At 34.8% G+C, this 19,899-nt stretch overlaps 1 protein-coding gene across 1 annotated transcript; it reads right to left on the bottom strand.

Annotated features, from left to right (window-relative positions):
• Nucleotides 1-2,608: 2,608 nt before the first annotated feature.
• On the bottom strand, nucleotides 2,609-19,390 carry FAM204A (family with sequence similarity 204 member A). The gene is made up of 8 exons (XM_062580027.1): nucleotides 19,263-19,390; nucleotides 18,344-18,689; nucleotides 17,422-17,512; nucleotides 16,902-16,938; nucleotides 16,357-16,456; nucleotides 14,644-14,733; nucleotides 3,347-3,453; nucleotides 2,609-2,993 (listed from the first exon to the last, which is right to left on the bottom strand). The coding sequence occupies exons 2-8, from the start codon at nucleotides 18,599-18,601 to the stop codon at nucleotides 2,942-2,944; spliced, it is 735 nt and encodes a 244-aa protein (XP_062436011.1). The 5' UTR covers nucleotides 18,602-18,689; nucleotides 19,263-19,390; the 3' UTR covers nucleotides 2,609-2,941.
• Between the last annotated feature and the right edge of the window lie 509 nt (nucleotides 19,391-19,899).

Here is a 19,899-nt window from a genome sequence, read left to right as displayed (position 1 = left end):
CTCTGGACCACTGCACTTAGGGAGCAACCAACACATTCTCATACAAGCTATTCAAGGTAGCTAAGAGAATATCATGACTGTAGTTTAAAGAAAAATGAAACTGCAAGGAAAAAAATGGGGCAAAACTAATGCACAGATTTAAATTTCTCAATGCTTCTGAGTGTGGGAAGTAGCTTAGGCATGGAAGAACTGCCTTTGTAACTACTCGCCCAATCTTGGATATGAAAGATATACCAGTAAGTATTTACCCTGTGTACACAAGAGTTGCACTGAAAGTAATATGTACATTCCTCTAAATTCTTAATTTCAGCTAGACCAAGAGACAGGACTGAAACCTTTCATTTACTAGAAAAATTGCTTTTTACAACTCAAATTTAATTAAGTTGATTAGAAAGAGGTTTTGCTATCCAAAAAAAGCCTTTGGACAAGCATCAGCTAAAAAAAATAAAAAAAAATAAAAAGTCTAAATTTAAACAGCTTACAAGGTGGCTCTGCTTGTCTGGCCAAAATTCAGAGCACAACTATGCTATAAAAATGGCAGCAACGTAAAACATGTACAGATCAGATCTGTAATTTAGGAGGCTGTTTATTAAATGTCAATTATGTAAGCTGTCTCTATATATTCAGATTGCTCTGTGGCTGTATTAAGCTTTTTGTATTTTCCCTGTTAATTAGATTTTAATAGTTTTTTGAACATGGTATAACTCTGGGAATTATCAGACATTAAGTGAAGACTTCAGGTACATCAAAATACTTGAAATGTGATCATTTTTAATTCATCACACCGGTAATCCAAAGCAAACGTTTTACTTCCTAAATAATTACATTATTAATGGCCTAACATAAAACTAATTAGTTATTTTAAGTGAAAGTGAAAAGTATTACATATGGATATGTACTGTTGAGGTGAATACAAAGCAGCAAGTTCTCAGCCAATGGCTTTTTTTTTTTGAGGGTTTGCGTTTCTTTTGTAACACACATTCTATATCAATCCTTATTAGTGAAGATTTTTATTTGATCAGTAAAATTTGTAAGATTTTTGTCAAATACAAGCTACCTGTAAGTAATTAAGTAATGAAATATTGCTGACTTATTCAGCACAAAATTATCATCAGCATCATTTCGCTTTTCAGCATATTACAAGCAGAAAGGTCAACTGCATCTAACATCTACCAAGTGCTTAAAAAAAAAAAAAAAGAAAGAAAGAAAGAAAGAAAAAGGACACCATGGAACTGACTGCCTGTAGTCTGAAGTTTTAGATAAGAACATTTTGCACGTATCTACTGCCTTTGGAACTGTTTTAACAGTATCTTTAAGGAACTAGCATGACCCTTGCTTTCGTTAACCAGTTAAAACTAAAATGTGGCATTACTGCACATGAGAAGGATCTACATGAAGTTGCATAGTGCAATCTACTTTTTGTTTACAAGAAGTAAAAACACAATTTACTTTATTAAAACTTTTCAAAGAGATGTCGTTTGCTTCCCCACACAAAAGCTTCCAAAGTCAATGTATTTTTAAAAAAAGATTTATGATGTTCTACTGCAGAAACCTGTTTAGTCCCTGATTTACAGTCCGGGCAATTGTATTTAACTGTCATCCTGACTAATTACAGCTAACTGCAGATTACCATACTGCAAACTCTCATCTTTGAGAGAAATATGATGTTTTGCAAAAAAAAAAAAAAAAAAAAAAAAAAAAAAAAAAAAAAAAAAAAAAAAAAAGAATAAAACTTCCTGAGGGCTAATGAACAAAAATGCACTATTCCATGTTAGACTGCAAACTTAAACTCTCTGAATTGGTGCAGTAAAACTTCAAATTGCTATTTGTTGGCAAGTTGTTTTAGCCTCAAGTACTTAAATAGTAAATCACCATTACACTAATACCATACCTTTGGCCTGAAACACATTAATCTTAGTTAACAACAACTGACATTTACATTACCAATTCAATTCAGACATTGTGGTGACTAAACATACATGCGAGACCTTCAGGGAAGAAGCTTACTAGTTTTGAATATGTCCTTACTTTTCACTGAAAAATTTTCAGGAAACATTCTAAGTAATAAGAATTGATGATAAATACTCAAATCATAATTGATCTGTAAAACATTTGACTTGAAATAAAAATCTATTTTTTTTCCTTTGGTGCAGTAAGTTAACTGCACAATATAACAGATTTTAGAAGTTTTAAGATATGCATTTCTACAGTTTATCTGCTCAAACTTCTAAGATTGAGTTCTTGCAAAGAAAAGCAAAACAGAAGTTTGAAGCATTTAGAAGACCAAGGCACCAGGACATGATGAATAGTATCAAATCCTCTCAAGAGAGAGGATGGACTTTTTTCAATGATATTTTTTCCTGTTTAAGCAATAAAACCATACATAGAAATAACAGTAGTTTTAAATAGGCAGGGTGGGTTTGCTGTGCCCCCACCCAACAAAAAGAAAGAAAAAACACTCGAGCACTGTCTTCAGTGCAGAAAGAAGTACTTACTGCAGTAAGTCTGTGTAACTTAGAAAGAAAATACATAAAGGGACAACTTAACTCTTTCTCTCTGTACTCACATATCACGGTATTATCAATACACCCTGACATAGAAGAACACATCTGGATCAAATATTTTATTACAGCTTTACAGAATTGTCTCTCAGACTCCAAATTAGTATTATCTACAATGCTTTATCGTAGATTTTCACATTTTGGAGAACAATACTACCTAAACGTCAAGATACTGTTATATACATGTATATAAAATTTCTGCTACTTTGCAATAGCAACTTGAAACAAGATACGGTACTCTAACAGCATTAGAAGAAACACAAAGAATTTAATGATTTTTTTTTTTTAATAGCAGCTTTTTTTGGTTTAGATTAAAAAAAAAAGTAAGCTACAAAGATTCTTCAGATAAACAGGCATATATCTCCCGAGGAAAACATGAGTCACATGTATCCCATGTTGCTTTTTGTTTCCCACCTTTTCTTAGCTTCAAATCTGAAATGGAGCACAAAAACACATTAGAGATCATGAACATATGCTTCAAGTATTCAACCATACCATACTTAGCAGTAATGACAAAAACCAAAGGTTCTTTTTAAAAATAAATTTTCTTTTTAAAGACAAGGCAAATGTAAATATAACTAAAAAATTACATCTAGTAAAGCCTCCCTATTTAGTTTCAACAAAACAACAACTCACAACAAAACAAGAAACCCAAGGTTAAACTAGCAAATAAGATTAGTATAAGCCTACTTCAACTAAGGAAACAGTTAACTGAAATTGCATTGTATACATGTAGTGCCAACGAACCCACAAATGTTTAATTCCATACTCAAAAAATGACTTACCCCCAAGCAAGTTTCTTCTTCTTTCGAGCTTCCTGGGCAGCCTCTGCTTCTTGTTTTGCTTTTACAAAGTTGCGGCAAGCAGCAGCTTTGGCAATTTTCACTCCAAGCTAAGAGGTAAAAAGGAACAAAAGAAAATCAAATTGAAGTAAATGGCTCATATGAAATGTAAGCCGCACAAATGAACTGGTTTAATATTGATTCTCAAAAGCTATCAAGTATTTTAGTATCTTTCAACTGTTAGTTCAGTGCTGTACTTAAGATTGGATGGGCAAGAATGTCTCAAGAGATACACCAAGATCCTGAGCAAGCAATATTTTTCACACTGATTCTTTCCATTTAAAAGAACAGCTAGAAGCAAAGGACAGTAGCTGTCCACTTCCTTCCTTTACATCCCTTTATTATTAAGGTCAGTCTGCGTCCTCAGTTATTTTAAAATGATAGTGTCAGATTACTACCACACATTTTCCAGTTGTACCTGTAGTCATGTTTTAATGAAGCAGTGTCCTTAGAGTCCATCTGGCATTTAGTCTTCACATTACCAGCTTTTAGATTATTAGTGTGATAATATGTATGCTTTTCAAACAAGGTCTTAACAGGCTGTAGGTGAATACTACTTTACTTTCATAAATTTATTCACACTATGAGAATTAAACTCACATTAGTGTAAGTCAAGAGGAAGAGAAAAAAAGCAAGACGGAAGATGATAAACTATGAACAAATTGTTTTCTTCAGTTAACTAAATGAACAAGAAGTTATGAATGTTACAGTCTGTGATTGTTGTCATTACTTAACATTATTTGCAACTAAATCATGAAGAATTTGGTCTGAAAAGTTACCACTTTCCTCCAAGACAAAAAAGCAATTCATTTAAGCAGAACTGCTATAAGCAGTTACGCTGGCAAAACAGGTTCTCTTTCTACCCAGTCCAAAGCATACTGAAGTTAGCTACCGTATTTCTCAGTTTCCCAAGCAGACTCTCTTTAAAGAAAGTGATAAATGACTCCTAAAAATGTTGATAAAAATTCTATAGTTCATAGTAATACATTTCAATCTGCTGCATCTATACATCTGTATTTACTTTGAAAGATGTTTCTTCCAAATAAGATGAAACTCAACTCAAGAATGCATTTTCAGGTATAGATGTACTGGCATACATACATATAACAATTATCCTTAGAACTCTCCCACCTAGAGAAGTTGTAGGTTGAAATCTTGATTACTAGTTTATGATGAAGGATGGAGGGGAACAGCTGTCCTGCTGATCACTCCAACCTCTTCTCCCTTTGATGCTTTCATTCCCTTTGATGCTTTCATTCACTTATGATTCAAGAACATAACTATTCTGCAGAAGGCTTTGTGAGTCTGCTTGCATGTAGAGCACTAAGTACAGCATCAGTTTTTGCTTTGAGGCCCTAAGCACTGTGGCAACAAACAGTTAAAAATTATGCATAATATTTTTAGATGAATTATGTAAACAATTATTTCATCTGGCTTTTGTATGTATTTTGGGTCATAAATATGCATCTATGAAATAATCTTGATGTACAAAGTAGATCAAGTGATCAGACATTTCAAGACTTTGATTTCATTAATTATATTACTTATTTTTTGCTGAGTTTGAACAATATTTTATATAATTCGTAATTCAAAACTAATGCCTGAACTGCCAAACCTTAAGTGGCAGTGTAAATAAGAGAATGCTATACTCTGGTAGTCTTTGACTAACTTAAACACAGCTACTAGTTATGATATGCTTGCAATATAAAAACGCTTAAGAAAGCTTAACTAAAAATATTTAAAAGTAATTGTTAAATAATACTGGATTACTTATCAGCTCAAAATTAGAACAATTTGACTGGACAAGGTACTCAATCAGCATAACTATGCCTTTAAATGTTATTTCTGAATTACACTTTATCTCCTCATACACCCAAAAAATTAACTCTTGCCACATGAGGAATAACCATCTCCTTAGATTATATTCTAAAGGGCCTATTAAACATTTATACACATATAATTACATGCATCTGAGGTCTATACAAATACCGAGAAAAAAATCTTTTGATTTTTATTTCTTGGAAAGCAGAATGAATTCTTCCATCTTTGAAAGATATGGAAAACAAATGGGGTCATAAGATCCTCTGTAAATGTGGAAGGAAAAGGAGACATCCTACAGCGTTAATATTATTGCTAAGCTACATAGAGACACATTTGCAAGACATGAAAACAAACGCACATATAAACACACACAAAAATTTTAGTCTTCTTTAAATACCTTCTGGTCCCACACCAAGACATACATCTTTACTTCCCCTCCCCAAAGAAATCCCTAAAAGCTTGGTCAATGGGTTTTTCATTAAAAAACATTTCAGGTCATCAGATAACTCAATAAAATACAGTGTTAAAAGCAGTAAAAAAACATGAATTAAAATATATACAACAATTTCTTGTGTAGTCAAAGTATCAGCATTTTCCATATAGAACATCCAATATTTTGCTGCATTTTAATTAAGGTGTCTAAACATTATCACAAAGAACTGCAAATTGGTCAGAGCACGCAGTAAGGAAAATTAAGCTCTAAAGGCTTTTTATCACCATATTTCAGGAACCAAGGGTGTAAAATGTTCTAATTTGGGATATATTAAAAGCCATAAAAGGTCTTTCAAAAAGATTAATGGTACTTTGCTTGGATTTAAGATAAGGGCTTTAGCTGGTTGGAAAAGCAGGGCCCTGGCTAGACCCTTGAGGCATTCATCTTTACAGCCACTTGGAAGATTTGTAAAAGCGTCTGCATAACCTCAAGCAAACGCACTGCGACATTTTTTTTTTTTTTAAATTCCTTTCAATTTTACAGGTTTAAAGTGTGTAAATCATATTGGGCAGTAAAACTGATATAATGGTTCATCCTTGTAACACAGTATATATTTTAAGACAAAGTTTTTAAAAAAAGTGTTTCTACAGGCAAAAACTTTCTATTTTGAAATTCATCAATAATCATGTGAAATATCTTACTATAGATGTTAATGTAACATAAATGAAAATTTCTTATCCATTATTTTTCATAAAATTCCTTATCCGGAATCATTACCTTGTAACAAATTTCTAAAGCTTTTTCTTTATGAACAGTTTCAATGTATTTACTTAAAAACACCAATTATCATACTTCAACTTTTTATGGAATAACAGGTCTCTGTGAAAAATATTTATGTCACATTTGTTCTTTAAAGAAATGAAAACAGATGTTTTCTGAAGTAAAGCGGAACCATTACTGGAGTACTTAAAGTGTTAAGGTCTTTAATTTTTATATCAGTTTGGTCTACAATTCCTGATTGTCTTTACTCAAGCTCAACATTAATGTCAAGCAAGTTACCTAGGAGACGAAAGAGATCAAAGAGACAAAAAACCCTCAAATGTCTGATTAATCAAGCCTGCAAACAGCTTATTTCTTTTAGCCTGCATGCAAGTATGAAAATGAGATTCTGGGAGCCGTACATTGTGCAGATTTGTTCATTCTTATCAGAACAAAGCCAGCGGCAGCTTATTTCATGGATCATTGGCACTGTCATCAGTGCTACACAGAACGGGTGACAGCTCCTCATTTTGAGGCTTGAACAAAATTAGCAAAAAGTCGGCACAAATTAGCCTCTCATCTTTTTAGTAATATGACATTATTCATTTACTTTTTTTATCCAATTTTTAATTTTTTCCTTGTCAGCTATCCCTTTCTAGTGTTTCTTGTGCAGCATCATAAAACACTTAAAACAAGCAAAGAAATGGCTGAAGTTGAAATAGTATGTAAGTTCAGGCAGAAGAGTAAACATTTTATTAAGTCGCAACAGAATCTACTGTAACTTTGAGAAAACTTGAAAATCTTGACATATGTAAACTTTAAAAATTATAAAACAAAATTTCATTAAATTAAAATCACATTGTGTAATACAAACATAGATGGTATGAATAAGGGGACAACAGATTCAAGAATTGTTCCAGAAGTATTTAGGTGTGACACACAAAATGCTAAACCCACAGAAGCTCTAACAAAACAGCTATATTCAAACAGGTCCTGAAATATCCTATGGTCATACCAGAGAAGCCAAACAGCCTTACAATACAGTGTTACAATTTCTCATCAAGAATGAATCTAGTTATTCCAGGCTTGCCTTTAGCAATGATTTTCTCCTTTTATGTTATGGAATGTTATCCATTGCTGACGTATAAAATATAAAGCAAACAAGAATACTGAGTGGATTTTGCAGTGAAAATTGTCCCCTTTCAATGATGTGCTCAACTTCCACTGTAAAATAGTTTGTAATACCTTTGTTGTATTTTTATGCTGTGTATTACAGCATCACATTATATTTAAATGACACAGTAATGGAGCAAGGACAGAAAAATGTTCTAATATTTAAGCACTTCTCTAGATTTAAACATTTAAATGCAAGCAACTTCTTCCATTCATGAGAAAACACAGCATTAAAAAAAAAATCAACTATAAGCTGTTAGATGCTTTACACAGCTGCCTTATAAGAAAGGCAGTTTTAAAAAAAAGAACTGTAGTACTGTTTTCAGCAATTTCTTTATCTCAGTTCTTCTAAGTAAGAAAGCTTATTAACAAGCTTTGAACTTAAAATCACATTTACAATAATGTGCCATCAACAGTTTTATAAGCTAATTAGAAAAAAAGATTAATTAATGACTGGCTGCTAATAAAATGGCAATCATGAAGAAAGAAACCAAGGGTGCTAAGCTTCAACTACCACCAATTAAGAGCTAATTACAAACAAATTATATATGTGTTTTGCTGTGGGCTTTAATTTACTAAAATGGTTTTAATTAAAAGAGAAAACATGCTGATTAATTGAACTGCAGAAAAAATCTACAGTATAAACTGTGCTTTGTCTGTCTCTTTAATTAGACTTGTAACATCTGAAATCTTTTTTTAAGGTTTGTTAAGGAAAAAATATACATAATTAAGGGAGCATAAGAATGTAATTCTAGGTGATAACCCTGCCACGTTCCAAAGGTTAAAAGAAAACAACCTCAATGAGGAAAGATATTTGGAAGCACCTCTACAACTATTAGAAAGAAAATCCATCACACACACAGACACACACACAGGGCATGAGTTCCGAGTTAATTGGTGCTTGGTTATATTCTGTATAAAATTACACCAATCTTTTCAGGTACCTAAAAGCATTATGAAAAATTCTGAATGTTGCACAGAATTTAAGTGAAACTATTATGCAGAGAGATGGGCAGCCAATTCACCAAACATCATAACCTGCATATTTTTTTATTTTCATTTATTTGAACAGCAGTGCATGTGTAACCTGGTGATCTATCATATCCTACCTAGATTTTTAAAGGGAAAATAACAGCTTATGGAACAGTCCTCAACTATTATCATAGGACTCTGCTCATGTACTTCCCATTCTAAATTATCTGATTAGAATTTATTTACGAACAGTGATTACTAATTTGATCATCAAGTAGTGGTCAAAACTGATGCAACACAAATTTTGAAGACAACAGCAAGACTGATTGCTTTAACACAAGAACGATACCTCAGAGAAGAGCTAATTAATTTGATTATAACATAGGTCTTTCATTTAAGCTTCATTACAATACCACTGTAATTTACAAGGAACTATGGTACTGTAATTAAGCTTGCCTTTTTCTTTCCTTTTTTTTCTTTCACCAAAATGCCAGAAGCCACTAAAAGCTAAATACTCAGGGAATAGTGCTGTCAAAAAGCTTGACTATTTAAAGACTGAAAACTAGTTCAGTAATTTAGCACACTAAACTACCAAATATTTTTAAAGTTTCTTTTGACAGGTAAATTTAATATGGTCAAGATTTTATTGTGTTCAAGTTACAGTCCTCAGGCTAATACACTCTTAGACAATGTGGCACCTAACCACCAAGCAGTAAGCAAAATGCAAAGCTTGCAGTCAAACTAAATCAGTTCTCAGAACAGTAGAGCCACACAGGAATCAGCATTCTGCTTCCAGAGACAAAGCACAGTGATTTAAGTACAAAAGCATTACAAAAAAAAAAAAAAAAAAAAAAAAGAAAAAAAAATTTCTCTCCAGAAAAAAACAGCCTGGAAGTCATTTTCAGGTTTATATATCAGAGGATAAAACCTGTTGGGTAGTTAATCCTATAAATCATTTTTTAAAAAGACCTCTATATAGATTTCTTGCAAATCAGAATTGATTGATTGAAAAGTGAAGTTACTGGTACCTCAAGGTATCATCCTTACTCAAAAGGATACATATTTCCTACTATGTAAAACCAATATATTGTTCTAACTTTCGAAGATTCAATGTCCTCTCCTCTCTCCTGAAGACCCCCCTCAAGAAAGATTCCCATAAATACAGTAAGACCATGAAACTGCATTTTAAGATAGCATTCCAAATTTTTTTTTGAAAATTAAGAAAGTTTGACTGAATTGCAAGTGTCAGTTACCACCTACATATCCAAATTCGTGATATTCCTAAAAGCTTGATTAGCCTACATTAGAATATCACACACACAAAAAAAACATTAAGTGTCTATATTTTAAGTGCCAGTTAAACATCCACATAAAAATCATTCTCTCAACAACATTCATTCTAAAAGCTTCAGGAGTGCTTGGGTAACTCCTACATGTATATTAACAATTGTCTTGACATCTCTCAAGTTAAACAAGTTATCATTAGATATACAGTGTTGAAACTATAGCTTTATGCCTATACTTAGGTATTCCTATTCTTAAGTAATTCTATACTTATAAAGCACAACTTTAAAACTTGAAGCACTCTGTCAACACTGAAAGCCTTAGATCGTTACTACATAACAATGATAGCAACAGGATTACAATAATATACCGTACCTTAACTGTGTATATTTTACCAGGCAGACTGTAATGAATTCCTAGTTATGCAGTGCTATAGCCACAATGTTGTGGTTACTACAGAAATTATCTTCAGTTCACTATGGATTTTTAAGCACACTATTGACCAGGAGTATGACCCATTTGTATTACACTACTGCTCAACAAAAATTTTAATCACAGGTAACCATGTTGATTGTATACGTAAACTGCACCACAGCACAGAAATCATCAAGCTCGATGGGTTCTAGAAGCAGTCTGGCTGAAAAAGCATAGTTACAGATGGACTGAATTATTCTGTACAACATAATGTAGACAGGCCCATAATCTCTCAGGAAAAATTTCACTCATATAATTAATACAATCAAGAATTTCAGGACCTCTAGAACTCCTTAGTAAAGCAAAGCATCCCACAAGAGGGCATGTTGTGGGGATGGCCAAGGATTCTATAGTTAGAGATCCGCCAGCCTGACAACTCTCAAATTAACTGCAATAACTTTTCTAGTCCCCAAGCTAGGATGTCAACAAGAGACAAAGCACAGTAGTGAGGTTTGCGAAAAGATTAGACTTATCATCGCATACATGCAAATCATTTTTAATAGCAATTTAACTGACAAGAATGGGACAACATATTTATAACCACAATCTTAAAAGACGCCTATGAATCCACACATGTGGTCACTTGCAAATACAAAGCCTCACACAAAGTATCCAAGGATCATCAGAAGTTCAGTCAGTCCAGGAGAATGAGGAAATCTGTGAATTCCAGTAATCTACCTCTGCAAATACAAATTCAAAAACTCAGCAATAGCTTCTCCAACTAATGCCCAACTGCCTTTAAAACTAACAAAGACACATATTTATATTCCCTCATGCTTTATTGTTCTTCTCAGTGTGACCTCTGATGTCCCTAACTTGAAGACAGAAAAATGATCTATCGTCCTCTGAACACATTTCAATATACATGTTACAATATCCCTGCCAGCCTGGATCAAGAGAAATATTTACACTGTACAATTAGAAGTTCATATCAGACAAAAATTTAGACTATGTCACATTTAGTTTAGAAGTGTCCAAATGACTTTTAATTTAGACATGGTACTAAAATGTCTCCATAGAGAACTTTACTCTCAATCTAAAACCAAGAATGCTGAGAATAAGAAAAAATTTAAACTGCATTAGTACATGTTCCTGGAAGAATTTAACAAATAATACATACCCCAAAACCTCATTTACAGTAATATAACAACAACATAATCCTTAAATAATCTGCAACAAGTGCCACATGGAAACCAAAACACACAAAATCTCGAAGCAGTATCATTTAAGTTTTAAGGATGTAAATTTCGTTAATCCACTCACACAGCTGCTAGATTATGTATACTGCCTAAATCATCAACAATTTTAAGGGAATCTGATTAAAAACACTTTCTCACTGTATCATAATGATAGCACATTGACAGCATCATTTTGGCATTCCTTTGCTTTTTAGGACATGTTTTACTGCCTATTCTCAGTCATCTGTTTATTTTTGGCTTCATTTTTCTAAATACTGAAGCTGCCCTATCAGTTTCACAGGCTTATAAATGTTATACATCAAAAATTAGTTTCACTTATTAAAGCAGGAAATGGCTTTAAGAACTCTGGGATCTGTGGCTCAAAGCAAAAGCTTTATCAGCAGGTTCCAGTCACTGCTTCTTGCAAAAGAAAATGGTGCCGATTAAAAATCCATACACCTGATTTCAACAAAAGAACACCTACCCACTGAACATTTCTCACATGGCAGCAAGGGGGCTGTACCCCAAACAGAAAGCAGTTCATTCCTCATAGCCTCCGTAACCCTGCAACATAGCTCAAGAAAATATATATAAAAAGATGAGGTTCATCTGAAAGAATAACAATTCATCCAGTTATTTCTCAGGACTTCATAAGCGCTGTACTTCAATGCAGTCATAGCACAGTTCATTCCTGATGCTGTGGCACTTGAAGTGAAAGGGACACAATGAAGCCACATACTCCAGAAAGTAGTTTATTTCCAAGTATTATATATTTCCAAGTATTATATAAAAGTCACATTACATTACATTACAGAGACAGAAGAAAGGCTGTGTTTTAGTCGATACTATACAATGTGAAGACAGCATTTTATTAATTGTACTTATGTACAAACAATGCTGTTTTGCATCTGCCTCTCCCATAATTGAATCCTTTTCTATAGCTCTTCGCTGAATCAGAATGTAATGAATCACTGTAAGGTTTCCCTTAGAATATAAGTTCCATTAAAAAAAGTTCCACTTATATTTAAGCCCATTAAAAAAAAAATACAGACTTGTTAAGACCACAAAGAAAAAATCAATCTTTCAGTGGGTTATGTTGCACGTCTTCAGAACAGTAGAGCCCTAGTGAATTCACCAAGATTCTGCACTCACAGAGCTCCTCATGAGATCAAGCCACAATCATTTGAGTTTTCCTTCTCTCAACACACTATTTATTCAGATAAACCCACTTAACCAAAACCATGTCAAGGCTGTGAATACTAATAATGCTCCAAGCATTTTGTTTTCAGAATTACAACATGTTAATATTTGAAAGTCAACAATTTGGAGCTAATGTTCCACAAATAATAATATATTGCTGTAGCACCTGGGATACGCTAGATGTTGTACAATTCCATGGCTACCGAAAAGAGATAGTAGTTTATCATAAATATTACAAAACCTTAGAACTTCTTACATTAATTTGTTTTATAGTCAAACAATTTGCACTGGAACCTCAGTATGTTTTATTGATTATGATACTCTAAACACGTTCAAATAGATGGTGTGATCCATTTCTGAAGGAGAACAGTAAGAATGTTTTAATAGTTTAAACACAAAAGGTATATAACAGTATTGCTGTGAAAAGATAGTCAGACTTAAAGGGCACATCATCCTTTATTTCTATTACTTTCAATCATGAGCTGTCATTTATGTGGAGTGACATTTTGTGATTACCCAATGAAAAGGCAGACTAGAAGTCCACTAATTAGAAACTACTCTGATGTGGGTGTATCTAATGAATGGGCAAGAACACTCCTCAGGAATAGTTAGCTTTACATAAAATATTTACAGAACCTTAAGAACTCTATTTTCTGTTTCAAAAGTCATTTGTTTTTAAAGCAATCATAATAGTATATTAAATTGCATTAAATCAATTTAAAACTGTAATTTTACATTAAATCAATTACAACTTTGCTTGAAATACTGTATCTAATCTTTTTTCTTTTTACATTTGTATCAAAGTGAGAAGTAAAAGGCTTATTTCCCCTTTTACTGCTTTTTCTAAAACCTTTCAATTTTACTAGTATACACTGCAGATGCAAAAACTTAATTATATCTGTGAAGATGGAAGTTAGATGACTGAAAGCAAAAACCATGAAGAAATTAAGTAATTAAGATGACTTAAAAATACAGCTTCTGTTCTCATCTAGTCTTCTAGCATTTATTTTTATATCTATACATACACACTTTTTTTAAAAAAAACCTTATCTGGATTCAAAACTATTCTAGTCATTCTTTCTGTCTTGATTTTGTTCATTCACATTTTTTCTGTCTGCACAAACAGAAGGGGGCTCAACAGGCTCCATGGATTTCAATGAGGTACTACTGCTGCCATTACCTACTATATATGCACCAATCAAACTGTGTTTCTCATACTAAATCTCAACTCACACAAGCTCCAACAGATTCCTTATCAGTTTAAGTGTCTGTTCAGCACTACTAAGTTTAAAAGATCCAACTTTTGCCGCAAAAGCCACACAATCTTCATAAAATTACTCAAATGTACCATATAACAAGACAATCTCATGAAAACATTGAGCTTTTCCCATTTGGGCTTATTTGAAGTTTTGTATTTAAACTAGAAATGATGAGTTTTCCCAGGGCAAAAGAAATAACCATTCATTCTATAAATAACACTAAGGCTGTATCAAGATCTCTTGACATTAACTTGCTAGATCTCCACCTTTCTACAAGCCACAGACAGTTTTCAGAGAGGGAACACAGAACAGTCACAATGCACATGGCATTGATAGGAAAGGAACATCCTGCCTCCCTATTTTTTGGTTTGTGATGTGCAAAAATCCCCCAAAATAAAATCAATGCAGATGATTGTTACAGTCTGAGTTATGGAGTCAAAAACTCTGAAGTAAGGTTACTTGGCGTTGTTCAGAACTGTGTTCTTCAATTTATATGTTTAATTGTAATTGTCAAAGTAGTATTAGATCAGTGAAGTCCTTCAATTACTGACAGAAAACTGACTTGGAAAATAGAAGTGAAGCCTCAAGCAATCTTCAATGCTATTTTAGTTACGACAGTTTTTTTTTTTTTGCACCAATGTACAAAACTAAATGTTTTGTAAGAGCTTGTGTTAACAGGACACTTACCTCACGAATGGCTAATCTATCACTCAGCTCCTCAGCTTTATCAATGTCGCCTTCAGCCACAGACTTCTCTATGCTAAGTTCAAGGCCAGACTAGAAAGAAAAAAAAGCAAAAGTTTTTAGGCCATCTGAACAAGAAATAATACTTCTAAAGTAAATACCTCATTTTAAAATACTATTTATTTCATAAAATTATTCATTTGAGGACATTCCAGAAACCTGTCATTTCTATGTAAAACAAATCATTTTGTGTATGTATTATAATGGGCAGTATAATTAAAAATTCACTCAAAGACTCTCTGAGCATTAGTTCCGCCTTGTGTGCATGATAATGCTGTAGGTTAAAAAAATTACAGACTGGTTTATGCCTGTCACAATAAAATTTCATCTGAAGATCTGGCTTATCTCTTCCATCCCGGGAGCTTTCCTAACAAAATGTGCAATGGGTGTCAGGTAACATAAAGAATGGCAATTATCACTGTACCGTTACAGTTCTAAAAATGGAATTCTGGCACGGTGCCACTCCACCGTACCAAAAAATTCCAAATTTTAGTAGTCCTATGTAAAACAATGAAAATGTTTCAGAATTTAACCTCAAAACAAGGAACTAACCTTTATGATCAACATAACTTCTAACTTGTTTAGAGATAAAATTTACAAGTAATTTAATAATAAACGGCAAATAAATATTTAATGGAAATTTTAATTGGAAATTTTTGAAGGAATATAGAAGGCTAACAGGAGTATTATAAGTGACACTGGCTTCAGAATTTCACAAAATTTTACTCTCTCATTAAAAAAAGATACTGTACAGCTCCATTGGATTTAAATATTAGTGATACTAAAGAGAAGTATATCTGACAGTTTTGTAACATATACTTTTGTTAAGAACAGAAAAGCAACAACCAGACAAAATAATTAAAAGAAAGTGCTGTATCTGCAGGTTAATTATTCAGGTGGAAGGTTTTTTAAAAAAAAAAAATGCACAATTTGAAGCTGCAGTGATAGCCAGCTGAAATGAGATCACACACAGAGAGCCAGAAATACCATCTCTTAACCTAGGTGGAAAGAATCTGCATTCTAACACTTTCGATCTTATTCCAGACCTACCTTGAGCAGTTTAATTAAAACTGCATTTCCACCAAAAGGAAGAACTCAGAGGTGGTCAATGTTTCATGGTTTGCATGCAGAAATTTACTCCAGGCAAATGAAAAAAAAAAAAAAAAAAAAAGAAACTAGAAAGTTTACAATAAGGAAGATGATGCTAACTAAACATTTGCCAGCAAAAAACTTACACAGGCCTCCACTGGAAAAGCTACAGAACAAACAATATTATTAAGAACTCACTGAAAAACATGTTTAACTTATCCATCTTGTACGGCTGCATTTTTCTCAAAAAATGACTAACAATACAATAACAACATTTATGAACAGATTGTGTCCAATAAACTTATTGCATTTTAACAGCATTTTAAACTTAAAACAACCTTTTTAAAAAAAATCACTGTACTTAAAGATGTAAAGTAGTATTTTGTTTCTTACGGTTATACAATACAAAAATAGAAAGGAAATAATCAACATATTCCGCACAATTATTCCTCAGGGTGACATAGTCACTTACGCACTTTCAAACAGTTTCAGGTATATTCCTATTTCAGTTAAGGCTGACTTTTTATTATGAGTACAAGCTGACATTGGTTTTATAGCAACAATCACCTTTTGTGGAGCCTTGCTATTCACAAGTGATTCAAATCTGTCATTGATTCCAAAGTATTGTGTAAGCTCTTTCCATTGGTCTTCATTTGCCAACTGCTGACTATCAAAAAAAACAAAACCAAAATTATTATAACTAGTTTGCTTCCCACTGCTTGTAATAGTCTCTTCAACAGTAGAAGAAATAGATTCTTCCATCTGGTAGACACACCCTTTTCACCCATTCATGTTTTTTATGGAAATGAATGAATTATTTCTCTTCCTCTGTGTGTTATGGCGCAATTTTGAAGTCAAGTTTGTATGTAATTGCATGCCCCAAAACACTAAAATTAACATTTACTCCATTTTAGTTTATATTTAACAACATATGTGTTTTGTTAAAGAAAAAAATGGCAAAAGAAAAAGCTTGCCTGCCACTGAACACCTTCAGCAGAAATTTCACATGATGTTCATAGCTATGACTGGGTAAAAAATTTTGGTCACATGCATGGCCAATTTTACCCAATATTAAAAACAGGCCTCAGATAATCACATTAACCTGTTTATACCTCTCAGTCACTTCTTTATTATTCTTTTTCAGTTTTCCTGGAAAACAACAACAAAGAAAACTCACGTTACACAGCAATACCATGTAGCAGTCAATGAAGTTAACAGAACTCTAATCGGTCACACTTCCTTTGAAAGACTGACATACTAGGATTTATTGTCAGTGATCATGTGGATTTAAACCACTCAGCTGTAAGGCTTTTCACATGAACAACCTCCTACAATATCCATGAAGAAGAAATTCTAATTAGAAAATGCAAAAGTCTGTTTTCTAGAACTACTGAAATATGCTTAGCCATTATAAATAAGTATTAATTGAATAACACTTAAGAAGCACTATCTCTACACAAGTACTAGTTGGTAGGTAAAGCAACTAGAAAAATAAAACACTGGTTAATAGTGAGAAAACATCTACTGGGCATTTTACTACAATTCTTGGAAAAAAAACAGCAAGTCTCATTTGCAACTTATTTGATATTAATACCATTTTGAGAAAATAAATTCTGTAATTAAATGAAACACCTTTTCTGCTGCGCTTTCTTTTTTGACCTCCTTTTCCCTGATTTGCTTGGGCTTTCATTTCATGTTTTTTCTTCTGAAGCTCCAAAAATTTCTACAAGATGGAAAAAAAAGCAAACTTGTTTTTAAAATCATATAATGTGCTGAGAAATGCTGTCCCAATATCTCATTTGTCCATGGTACTTTCCTATATCTATTACTGTAAAATTATGTATTGAGTACATCCAACTCTGATGGCATTAAACTTAACTGGCTTTAATCTTTGTATCACCTGACCTCTTTGACTTTCAGTGCTTCCTAAACCCCAAAACTATTAAAAGCTGCCTCTACTAACAGAACGTGATATCAAATACAGTCATGTTGTATACTCCTGACATATTCAATGTCTTGTTACAATAGCAGTTTAGCATTCAAGGATGACTGACACTACATTCCTTACACAGCAGGCTACACATATGGACAGGGAAGAATGACAAGTCTTGTCAAGTTCTTATGTGGATTTAGAAGCCTAAAACATAGGCGGCTTTGTTTATCAACAGACTTATTTTTTTCAGTCTCTACATGCAACAAGAGCATAAGCAACTATGAGTCTGAATGTCTGCAACTAATCCTTAGGAGAAAGTAGGACAGCACAGCTCTACTTAGCAGATCATAATCATCAGAATAGTGGCTAGTATGCTTAGTTATAAACCTTTGAAATTGTCTTCCACATTACTAAAGGAGCTCAGAGTCCATATCCTACCATAAACAGAAATCTTTGTGCAACTGAGTAATCTAAACAACCCCTGCTGTGCTTTTAATATCACCAGTGCACAAAAACCCCATAATACTCAACATAACTTACTTTAATTTAAATATCAGCCATGCAACTTTCAATAGGCTGTATTTACACTTTGGACATTTGCAGACACATAATATTACCTACATTCCACATATTTAAAGAAACTCCAGAAGGGCATGTTTGACATTCATTTTCTCCTGCTGCCACTGATATTAAAGTAGGTTTATTGATGGTGATACATTCAGGTTCACTCTTCTGCAATTCAGAAACCTGAACTGCTTTAATATCTTCTTTTGTGTCTTCCTTTGAGAAGAATATTGTACTATCCAATGCATTTCCATCATCAGAACTTAAATCAACCTCACTTTCATTCAGTCCTGGAGGTAACAGTCCACTCCACATCTTCCAGTCAAAATAAGACCAGGTCACTCCAAGTCATTGCAAAGACACTACATTAATGTGCTTACCCATCTTGAGACAAAAACATAGTCTGCAGAAGAATTAAAAATAATCAAAAAAAATCATCAGAAATATTTTAATTTCTCCTGAGAAAACTGCTACCATGATGTATTCTAGATAAGCTCGTTAAAAAAGCTTCAAATACTATTTAAAAGAGAGATAGAGGATCTAAGCAAACAGACTAAAGTTATTATAACATAAAAGCTTTTGCTTTCTCCCCCCCCCCCCTTGTTCTTTAAAGCTGTTCACTTCGGATTTATTCATAGCCGCTTTCAGTTTTAGCTGCGGTACGGCAGCAACGCCTCTCGTCTCTCTCCAGGGGCAGCGGGACAGCACACTCAACTCTTATGCGCCATGGCTTCCTAGCAGAGCGCAGCCTCTTCCCCTCGCCCGAGCACCGGGTACGGCCCATGAGGACCCCGCCAGCCCCACTGCCCCGGCCCGCTGCGCCAAATGACGGAGGGAAGACTCTGCTCTGGCAAAGGGAAAGATCAGCGAGACAAGAGCAGCCCGATCGGAGTCAGCCGCTGCCCGAGATCCCCGCACACTCTCCCAGCAACCACACGCGACCCCAACGTCTGCCTCCACCACCAGCCATGTTTACCTGACCGCCATCTTGGCGCCTCGTAACACACCACTCGCCGATTGGACTCCGCCCCGCAGCCAATCAAGGGGAGCTTTGCTGCCTTGGGCCCGGGGTGGCTGGTCGCCATGACAACCAGCGGGGGCCTGCCGTCGGCCGGGCTGCGAGGCGGGCCGGGGGCCGGGGGCCGGGGGCCGGGAGCGGCCTTCCCTGCGGCTGCGGGGCGAGGCGGGCCCTGCGCCGCGGCCGGGGCGGAGGCGAACGGGGAGGCGCGTCGTGGCGGGGCCATGCTCTGGCCGCTGTGGCAGCGGGGCGGGCCGAGGCCGAGGCCGAGGCCGAGGGCGGGCGGCGCTTCTGGCAGGGAGGCCGCTGTCGGGGAGCGGCGGTGGGCTGAACAGGCAGGTTCTGAGTGACTCCCTGCCGGTAATGCAGGCGCAGGCCCGGCCTCTGCCGAGCCGGGTGCTGGCTCCCAGGGAGTGGTCGCCGGCCTCTGTTGCGAGTGGTAACTTCATTGTGTTTAGGAGGGCTCCAGAGTGGTTTAATGCCCCAAAAGTGAAGTCGGATGCCTTTGTCAGAAGCAACAGTAGGCCTCTGAGTGAAAGACGTGCTGTATTTTCCAGCAATCCTAGTTGCCGTGCAGGAGTATCACAGTGATGTC

The sequence above is a fragment of the Rhea pennata genome, chromosome 7, assembly GCF_028389875.1.
Source record: "Rhea pennata isolate bPtePen1 chromosome 7, bPtePen1.pri, whole genome shotgun sequence".
Classification (NCBI taxonomy): domain Eukaryota; kingdom Metazoa; phylum Chordata; class Aves; order Rheiformes; family Rheidae; genus Rhea; species Rhea pennata.
This window is presented reverse-complemented; position numbering and strand designations above follow the sequence as displayed.